The sequence below is a fragment of the Lycium barbarum genome, chromosome 1 (assembly GCF_019175385.1).
Source record: "Lycium barbarum isolate Lr01 chromosome 1, ASM1917538v2, whole genome shotgun sequence".
NCBI lineage: Eukaryota > Viridiplantae > Streptophyta > Magnoliopsida > Solanales > Solanaceae > Lycium > Lycium barbarum.
Genome location: NC_083337.1, coordinates 131,854,321 through 131,865,496, shown reverse-complemented (window position 1 = coordinate 131,865,496; position 11,176 = coordinate 131,854,321). Strand labels below are relative to the sequence as shown.

General features: G+C 39.5%; 1 protein-coding gene across 1 annotated transcript; it reads left to right on the top strand.

The window, feature by feature from the left end:
* The first annotated feature begins 399 nt into the window (after positions 1-399).
* Positions 400-4,169, top strand: LOC132614228 (probable LRR receptor-like serine/threonine-protein kinase At3g47570). The gene is made up of 2 exons (XM_060328641.1): positions 400-3,118; positions 3,567-4,169. The coding sequence occupies exons 1-2, from the start codon at positions 400-402 to the stop codon at positions 3,950-3,952; spliced, it is 3,105 nt and encodes a 1,034-aa protein (XP_060184624.1). The 3' UTR covers positions 3,953-4,169.
* Positions 4,170-11,176: the final 7,007 nt, after the last annotated feature.

The following is an 11,176-nucleotide window of genomic DNA, read 5'->3' as shown; positions in this document are numbered from 1 at the left end:
TCACATTCACATGTAGACTATATGTTGTTCAAGCATAAAAAAAGCCAGATAATTATGAAGTTGAATATTTGGTATGACAATTGTATTTATGTAACTAAATTTAGTTGTTAAATGATATCTAATCAACTTATGGTCGAATAGCTCACCATTCATGAATTTGAGCTTGTAATTCCCCCCTTTAAATTTAATGTAACTCATTGCAAGCACATTTTAATATATTTATATCGTCTAAAAGTTTGCACTGATTAGCATAAGATACGCTTGCAACGCACTTGTCCAGAAACTAGTGTCATGAAATATCATGCAAACAATTAATTGGGATTAGTTAAAAGAGTAGTAGACCAGTACCTTTTGCTATCAACTTTGCTCTTGGTTTCTTCCTTTCCATAAACATCTAAAATGATTCTCCCAAGTCATACAGAGAATTTTCAGTTCAGTTATTCTCACTTCTATACAATGAAGTATACTGTTGCGGTATATTTACTGACCTTTTCTTTGCTACCCTATGCTCTCTGCTCAAGGGCCAATGAAACAGATAGAATGTCGCTGCTCGAAATCAAGAGTATGATCATTGATGATCCCTTGAGGATCATGGATTCCTGGAATGAAACCATCCATTTCTGTAACTGGCTTGGTGTCTCGTGTGGTCGTCGTCACCGAAGAGTCACAATTTTAGATCTTAATTCTATGAAATTGAGAGGTTCTTTGTCACCAAGCATTGGCAATTTGAGCTTTCTTCATGTCATTAAGCTCCAAAACAACAACTTTTCTGGTGAAATCCCATCAGAACTTGGCTTCTTACATAGGTTACAGATTTTACGCCTTGACAATAACTCATTTACCGGTCATATTCCATCAAACATTTCTGGTTGCATCAACCTTTTTTCTGTTGCTCTTTCATATAATACGATGGTAGGCGAAATTCCAGCAGAATTAGGCACATTGTTGAAACTCCAAGAACTTTTTCTTGTGTCTAACTACTTTACAGGAGGTATTCCGACTTCTCTTGGTAATCTTTCTTTACTTGATACTTTTTTGGCAAGCAAGAATAAATTGGTCGGAAAAATACCTGATGAATTATGCCAATTGCCAAACTTAAAGTACTTTGTAGTGAATGAGAACAATTTGAGTGGAACCCTGCCTCCTTGTCTTTTCAATCAATCTTCTATGGTGGCCATTGATGTTGGAACAAATCATATAGAAGGGAATTTGCCTCCATTTCTTGGTATTACTCTTCCTAATTTGCAGTTCCTTAGCATTCATAGAAACAGTGTAACTGGAAATATTCCAGTAACGCTATCAAATGCCACAAATCTTCAGTTTCTTATTGCTGGTAGAAAAGGACTCACAGGAAAAGTACCGCCCCTTGGAAATTTGTTGAACATGCGGAGATTTTTAGTTGCTTTCAATCATCTAGGGAAGGGGGAGAATGATGACCTTAGCTTTATCACCACATTGGTGAATGCCACCAGCTTGGAGCTTTTGGAGCTCAATACAAATAATTTTGGTGGAGCCTTACCTGCATCTGTTAGTAATCTTTCGTCTGAGCTTATAGAGTTTTCGCTAACTAACAATCATATTTCTGGAGAAATCCCAAGAGGGATATCCAATCTCAAGAAGCTAGCGGCTTTCTTTGTGGCATACAACAGATTTCATGGTGAAATTCCTTCTGAAATCGGGGATATGACATATTTGCAGGAGTTGGCTTTACTTGGAAATCAGTTCTCTGGCCAAATTCCAATCTCATTTGGAAATTTAGCTTCTCTAACCAGACTCAGTTTGAGAGAAAATAATCTCCAGGGGAGAATTCCTTCCAGTTTAGGCAAATGCCACAATTTGGAACTGTTGGATCTTGGTTCAAATAACCTTAGTGGTGTCATACCGTCAGAAATTCTTGAACTCTCATCCTTGTCAGAGGGCGTGGACCTTTCTCAGAACAGGTTAACTGGTTTCCTTCCGATGGAAATTGGGAAGTTGATAAATCTAGGCTACTTAAACCTGTCTGATAACAGGTTGCAGGGACAAATTCCTACCACTCTAGGTACTTGTGTTAAACTTGAAGCACTAGACTTAAACAGCAACAACTTTATGGGTAGTATTCCTTCAACCATAAGTAATTTGCGAGGCCTGGAAATTTTAGACCTTTCTCACAACAATCTGTCAGGTGGAATCCCAGGATTCTTGAAGGACTTCAAGTTTCTGCAGATTTTAAATCTGTCTAGGAATAATTTGGAAGGTGCAGTCCCCACAAGAGGCATCTTTAGTAATGCTACTGCTGCACCCATCTTTGAAAATAAAAAGCTCTGTGGGGGTACACTAGAGTTGGACCTTCCGGCTTGCAATGCAGAAGTAAAAAAAGAAAGAAAATCAGATTTTCCGTTGAAAATAGTAATTCCTGTAGTTTGTGGGCTTATAGGGTTGACATTCATAGTTTGTTTTCTTTGCCTAAGACGGTTAAGTGGATCGAGAAAAGCACCACTTACAGATATACCTGAAAACTCGACCTTAAGAGTATCTTATCAGTGTCTCCTTAGGGGAACTGATAGATTCTCTGCATCAAATTTGCTTGGCATGGGTGCTTTTGGGTCAGTATATAAAGGAATTTCTGAAGACGATGGTACAGTTTTTGTTGTTAAGGTACTGGACCTTTCACACCCTGCAGCTTCCCGGAGTCTTTTAGCTGAATGTGAGGTTCTAAAGAACATCAGACATCGTAATCTTGTAAAGGTGCTAAGTGCATGTTCAAGTATCGATCATGAAGGTAATGAATTCAAAGCCATAGTTTATGAGTACATGGATAAGGGGAGCCTGCATGACTGGTTGCATTTCACTCCTCGGGAGAACACTGAATCACTGGAGCACAAGAAGCTTGGGTTTCTTCAAAGATTAAACATTGCCATTGATGTCGCCTGTGCTCTGGACTATCTGCATAATGATTTCCAACCTCCAATAATTCACCGTGATCTGAAGCCAAGCAATATTTTCCTTGACGAGAGCATGACTGGACATGTTGGTGATTTTGGTTTGGCAAGATTTGTTCCACCAGCAATTCCAAACTCATCGGCAAATTCAAAAAGCTCTACAGGAGTAGGGGGAACTATTGGTTATACACCTCCAGGTAATACAGCCTTGACAATTCCATGTTTTTCCTTTCCTCTACTCTCACCCTCATTTATTACACTAACTTACTTAACTTTAGGCACAAGTGTCGAAACAGGAGATCTTCTCGAACCTAGTATGCAGTACAAGCATGGACATTCAAGTTTAATTGGTTTTGTTGTTTAGCTGCAGATGCATCCAAGTTCTTGACTTAGCTTTTACTTCCCAAATTTTCTTAAGTAAAATGTTGTCCAAAAATCGTATGACTGAAGAACATATAGGAACCAAAAGAGTTTAATAATAGTCATCATGTACCTGACCTTTGTCTTCAGGACTGGCTAATTTTTTAACTCTGCCAACCCTTCTCTGCATTAGCTGTAAATCAAGTTTTTTGCTGTATATATTTGTATTCTTCTATCTATCTCTAATTCTGTAATACTTTTTGTTGACATGTAAATAAATCACAGAATTGGGCATGGGAAGTGGCCCCTCTATCTATGGAGATGTATACAGCTTTGGCATACTGCTCTTGGAAATGTTTATTGGGAGGAGACCAACTGATGAAATATTCAACGACAGTTTAAACCTTCATAACTATGCCAAGGCTGCTTTACCAGACAGAGTGATACATATTACAGATCCCATTCTTATCCGGGAAAGAGATGAACTTGGGACCAAATACAAGCTCAATAACAACAGAAGCAGTACCGGTGACAAATTTCTGCCATTCTTAGTTTCGGTGATTCAAATTGGAGTTTCCTGCTCAGTAGAATCTCCAAACGAAAGAAAACGGATCAGTGATGTCGTTCGAGAACTCAATTCATTGAGGAAGTTATTCTTGGAGCAAGCATAACGGAAAGATAAGGTTATAAGCTCCCACCTGCATTGCCAGGTATAGTGTTAGTCCTCCTCATGTTTAGTGACATGAGGTAATCTGCACAGCGAATCAAATTCATGAGTTTTAGGTTTCATTCTGCTCTTTTAATTTGTAGTTATAAAGCAGGACATTCCTAATGAAAGATGCAAAATATATAACTAGAGATAGCTCTTTGTACGTTTCGTAGTTGAAATGCCTTACTGATTATCTTGAGATATCTATAGATGCTAGACTAATAGATCATTGAATAGCCATGAAATTCTGAATAACACAATTGATCTCAAGCTGCCACCTGCCAGTCCAAACATCATATTTGATGTTCTTGAGAGCTAGCACTACTAAAAATTCCTGATTTACCTATGGAATTTACCGAGGGACATCCATCGATAACCAGGATTTATCGATAACAACATCTTCAACATCCTACAAAATAAATACATATATTTTTATCCAAATTTCTCTTCAAGCCTAAATCCATAATTCGACAACACTAACAACCGAATTTATCACACTATTCTCTCCGTTCTAATCCGTTAAAACTCTGAATAAACTTGTTAACAATGAAAAGGAACCTTAATATTATCTCAAGTGTACAGTCACCACGTACACCCTCTTCTTCTTAGTTGAATTTTAGCTCAAATTAAAGGCAACGCGACGTACGACACTTTTCTCTTCATGGGCTTCGGAATTCGGGGCTCAGATTTTGGTCAAATTGATTTTTCTCTCTAGGCTCTCCTATCTCTTTTTTTCCAGAATTTTTTGGTGTTTTGGTATGAAAAATGAGGAGATAAAGCTGATATTTCACTTAAAAAGGTCTGGGTAATGGGCCTGACCCGGTTGGGCTCGGGTTGGGCCTGACCCACTGACCTTTCTGCCTTAAAACGTCCATATATCCTTATCCCGATGTCTCCTGTGAACCCACGACCTATGGTTGGAAATATATTTCAATTATGTACAACTTTCATTCTGGGAGTTTTCCCAAATTCCAAACCTATAATACCGTTTTGGCCCCTCACAGTCAGATCAGCCGTAAACGTTTTCTTAAATTGTCCTTTTGGAGGGCTTACACTCATTTTCAGTTTATGGGTTCTTCTTAGGACTTGCTCAACTTCACACGTACTACCCATATATCTCTTCATATGTCCTTTATAAAATCCCGACATGTGGGCCCCACCTTAACTTATGGTTACGAGGGCTATTATCAGGTAACTTGTTAACTGATTTATTCCATACGATCTCCAAATGTCACATGTATACTCTTATACGCAGATAATACAATCTTCTTCCCTAATTCTTGTATAACTCTGCTCTCCCTTGAGCTCGTACTAAGCCGCCAACAGTCTTGGTAACGCAAACTTTTCGGGGTGTAACATTCTTCCCCTCTTTAAAAACATTCGTCCTCGAATGTTGCCACTTACAACCCACGATGCCATCTTTGCATTTACTCCTTCGGTGCCACCTCGAGCTATCTTTTTTTTTGTGCTACCCTTTAGTCAGGCTCTCTGATCCTTACACCCTTGCCGCTATTTCTTTTACCCTTACCTTCCAAATGTTTACACTAGTCTCGTACTCTGCCCATGATCCCGTTCCTGGGTACATTCCCTTATCGGATCATCCTTCCTTTAATACTATCGTAATGGATGCATTATTGCATCTACAACCTGGTCACTTAGTTGTTCAGCTCTTGCTGTGTTGTAGTCTCCCTTTACTGGGTGATCACACCATAATAAGTATCGTAGTTATTTCAATATCTTGTCAACCCTTGCCCCCTTCATTGGAATACCATTCAATTTATTTTATTCCTCACGAATTAATTTCAGTTCGATCCTAAGAGATACCCTTCCATCACTTTATTCCTTCGCTGATTGACCCTTAGATCTTATTGACGTGCTTCCACAAAATTCTCCACTTCGAACCGCATCTGCTCTTCATATATGAATGCGTTTAGGACCTTCGTACTCTATTCACATGATTCTTCTTTATGAGTCTTACCTTACGGTTCCTTTAAAACAATCCACACTTCGATCTTCAATCCTTACTTTCAATTTTAAACCCAATACGTTTCTTTCATCGATTCCCCTAATGTCCGTACTGAAATGGATAACGATAACAACTATATAATAACATCTTAGGATTTGTCGTTCCAATCTCTACACTTATACTTTCCTTACTCGCTTCCCCCCTTTTTGGGTCTTACTTATGTCATTCGCCAATCCATTGCCTCACTTCCAATCTTGAATTCATGTATCCCTTTCCTCAATTCCCTTTTCATACCATATCATATTCATGCTATTTCCCATAATTTATAGTAGCAGTAATTCACGTGCGAAGTCTTAACATACTCATCTTGCAGTAGCGTAATTCAGTAGTACAGCCAATGTAGCAATCCAAACAAAGGATTTATTTTCCTTAGCTCAGTCGTTAATTATGGGTCAATGTTTACCTCTGCTCCACTTAGCAACTCTGTCCTATGGGGATACTTAGAATACTAGTATGTTGAACCGTCTGTGCCCTCCATGTAGTGTCACTTATCCCATTCTTCAATAGTCAGCATTCGCTGGCAGCGTCATCTTCCCCTTTTATTTTCCATCTCAAGTTATCCCTCTCTTCCCCGTAATCGACTCACAGTAACCGTAATCGCATTTCCCTTAGCCGCCATCTGTCTTATCAGGGATTTAAGTCCCATGCGCAACTAATACCCCTTGTACATAAGACTCTTTTATTCTTGTATCGTACTCAGCATTGGTGTCAAAGACACTCATAATCATATTTTTACTTGCTATTGGCGATAGCCTCACTTTATCGCCTTATCGTCATGTGGTGAACTCGCAACTCATAACCACATTCTTCTTTCCGGCTTGTTCCTTTATGTACTTTACTTCTTCTGTCTTAGTATAGGGTATCCGGAGGAGACACATCTTTCTTCTCATAATACAACTACTTCTTAAGCTTGTGTACTTCGCATGTTCCCTTTTCTTTCTATACCCATACTCACTCTATTTTATAATTACTCTGTTATTCCTCCCACAATGGACCCTATTCTTAACTCCGTATCGCTTTGTCCTTCACAATATATTACCCTATACGATCCGTTCTTCGTTTCCCATACTTATCCTACTCGTTTCCTCTCATCCTTAGTATGCTGATCCCTTTCCTAATAGTCATTCTATTTAGTCATTCATCTCTCCGTAGTTTTAATATTTTTACATCCAGCCGAAATGTCATTCGTGCCCTCGGTTCTCTGCCACTACTTTGCTATGTCGCCTTTCCCTGATTTCTTTTTCGAGTTGACTCCCTCTCCCCTTATGCTTGCTATCGGTCCTGCCATTACGAAACCTCCATGCTGAACTTTCCCTTATCCCCTTATTAAGGAGGTTCTTATACATCAATAGCTTTCGTGTATCCATCGTCTTCGGCAATTACCTACCGTCCTCCATGACCTTCTTAGGGCTAGGGTTCCATCGTCGTATGGTCTGCTTTATTTATCCTTTTTGCTAGTTACACTCTTGTGTTCAATTGGAGTAATCATAAGGGTATCCAATTCCGATGCTTCCCTTCTCGTCTCTCCACACCTCTGTCTTTTATGACTAGCGGTTTTTCAGGCACACAAGTTAATGGGGACACCGAGATTCACCACGTCCTTTATGAAGTCTTTGATTACACCTTACTCCTTGTTTTTCTGTTGTCGACCTTGCTTATAACATATCTAGAATTCTTCTCATCCTGAGTTCTTCTTTCATTTACGCCTATATCGTCATTCTTATCAATATTCCCATATCCTTTCACCCACTATTAGTCCTTTTGCCCATTTAGCTCACTTACTCGTAATTCTTCTTAACTACGCGTTTGTTTTGCAGCTGTGCATCCATGTTTTTCGAGCGTCCCGCTACTTTTGCTCTTAGCACATAATCCTTACAGTTTACACTCTCTCTATCCTTGCTCATCGAACCTTTAACTATATTTATGATGCTATGACCGAGGGATCTTCCATGCACGTTCCTTACATTTCATTCCATTTCCTCTATGATCAAATCTCTCAGACCTCAGATGAATTCTCATTCCATACCATTAATTTCCCAATCAACAGTGTCGACCCATCATCCTTGTTCTTTCCTCGATGCGTAATCGGGTTCCTACCACTAACTCGTTAAAGTATCCTTCTTACTCCTATGGTTAAAGATTTCCAATTATTTTACTCCCAAATGTTCTCCTCTTCCTTCGACTAACCCGTTAGTATACCTTTCCTACTTTCATCCTTAACCCTCCTTGGGTTTCTTCCTCCTCGAGCACTTTTCTTCGCTTGTTATTTGTGGCATCGGCTCTGAAGTTCGTGAAATATTACTTTAAACGCGCAAATCCGTTCTATTCTTAAGTTATCCTTGTGGAAAGCTCCTCCATGTCCGAGGCAACCGTGTTAATTTTACCGCACACTTATCCCTTTATATACCTCTCACAGGCTGGAAATCTCTTAACATCGTCGCAAGGCCTAAGCATTCTTTCTATTACTTCACGTTCCTTGTCGTGGTCACTATTCTTTTAGCCCCACTTATTTAAATCGGTTCTTGAACCCCACACGTTCCTCTCTTGTTTCATTTTACCACACTCTATCCCTTTCATATGCCTACCTTCGAATTTTTACCCTAATAGCCTCGTGCCTTGCCTGTATTTTCTCTCGGGGGATTCACTCACTCATGTTTCTTACCTTTCACCTTTTTCCGACATTTTGATCTCCTTACCTTCCATCTACTCACTTTCTTTCTTTTCCAAATATCGTTGTATTAGAACTTTCCAATCTTAACCTGTAGTGAAAATAGCATCAGCTTACCTTGTAACACTTGTACCGTTTATTTTTGTTGTCACTTGAACTTCGGTACCCTTACTCGATTAATGCCTTCCATACTGTAACACCGGTTGCTGGGATACACATGCCCATCGATACAGTCATAAATAGGATACCATATGCAAACATATATATATATATATATATTTACTACCATCTTGCTTACAAAATATTTCCAAACGCTATTCAAACTCATCCTAATTCCAGAGCTGGGGTGCACTTTCTTTCTCTTCACCGGTCTAGTCTGTCTCGTCCTACGCGACCTCTTACGGTTTCCAACCATTCCGTATACTCTAATTTCCCTTAGGATACTCTAGCTTCTCATTTTCCTCTTATGTCTAAATCTATAGGACTTTTAGTACACTTCCCAGGGGGGTCACCCATCCTAATATTTCTCTCACCTTAGCACGCTTAACGTTGAAATTTTGATGAAATCCGGTGCATTAATGCTGATATAATCGCATCCACCTCACCGTATGACCTTCATTACATGATCTGGAGCAAGTTGGAGTCTTAACAGATTCCAGAACATTCTTGTAACACATCTCTCTCATTTAACAATTACTATTTTAGCCTTTTCAATCCCCAATGTTCACCTTTCACCTGTGTGTATGGCTACCTTTCACCCTGGATTTCCAGATTCCTGATGGTAGGGAACACACCTTCGTCGCCATTACTTATAGATACTCGGGTACCAGCCTGTTTTGATTTTCACTCACCATTCTTATATAATAATCTACAATAAAACTCATTTGTCGACTTTCCCTGAATCCCCCAACAGACCTTGCTCCAACTAAACCTCGAATGTAACCCATTTTAATCCTTCGGACTGCTAATCGTCTTTTTCGCAATTATTTTTCATGCTGTGCCAAGTCCATAACCCCTCTAAAACAACGCATCCCACTTCTTATCTATTTACGATATTTCCTTTCCACGCTTCTTCCTGTTAGGTGTACCAAACTAAATAGCCTGATTTTGAAAAATTCTGGCAGTCTCCTTCACAATTTTTACTATCCAAAACCTGCATGCAGCAATTACCAGCAATGCCTCACAGGGCATATATATATACGACATATCCCAGCCACCCAGGGCTCCCAATTTCAGGTAAAAGAACAAAAATATCAAAACTTACCTCTGTGACTTCCCATATCATCACTCACCTTCTCCCGTCGATACTGTGCTTCTGCTGAGATCAAAGGTTAGTATAAGGAATCTCATTTCCTATGACTTGGATCTATCGCACGATCTAAGACAGAAAAAAGGTCAACAATTTCTAGATGCCCTGCAACCTCCTGTTTATAAGTGTGGCCGGCTTCACACCCATAAAAAGGACTCTACTGGACACGAATTTGCAGACAACCCCTAGGACGAACTGCTCTGATACCACTTTGTCACACCCTATCTTGATAGGGCATGATGGGCACCCGACCCCATACTCAGAGCCGAGCGAACCCCTTTAGCTCTCGTTATGTTCATAACCTCACTGGACTCTTAAGTTACGAAATGAAATGCATAATAAAAACTTGTCAAAAACCATTCTTTTTGTCATTCTCTAATCAAGTAAAATCTTTAATCATATGGAATTTGTAACATAATGCATAATGATACGTCGGCTTGCAGAGCCACTTACAAAACTGACATCCTATACCCGTGACTCTGTCTGCAAAGTCTCTAACATCAATCAAGATACCAAAACATGAATACTCTGACTCGGCAACACTCCAGAAGGAAATGGAGCTCGCCAATCCAGCTGGTACATCTCCTAGCAATGTCCTCTACTCATCTGTATGCACCTGCGTGGCATGAAACGCAGCCCCCGAAGAAAGGGGGTCAGTACGGAATATGTACTGAGCATGGGAAAGGGCCCTGCCGTACCCCTGAATATATATATATATATATATATATATATATATATATATATATATATATATATATATATATATACAATGGAAAAGTCTATACCAGAATGTGGGCTCCAGAAACAAAAAGAGCACTCCAAAGCAGCAGAATAGATATACTAAACTGGCGGGTCACCAGAACGAACGTTTGTACCTGCGAGCATGAAACGCAGCCCCCGAAGAATGGGGGTCAGTACGAAATATGTACTGAGTATATAAAGCATGAAATACAGTAATCCAAGTCATAACTGAAATAAGAAGTATGGAAAATGAATACAGAATTAGTATATCAAGCCTATTCTGAAAACATAAATAATGCATATAAAAGAAAAATCATGTATATGGCTCAGGAACGTGGTCGCCACTTCGACGCTGGCGCCACAACACATCATACTCCGGAAGGTTTCAAATCTCCGTACTACCCCGACACACATCATAACATCATAACACATCATACGCCAT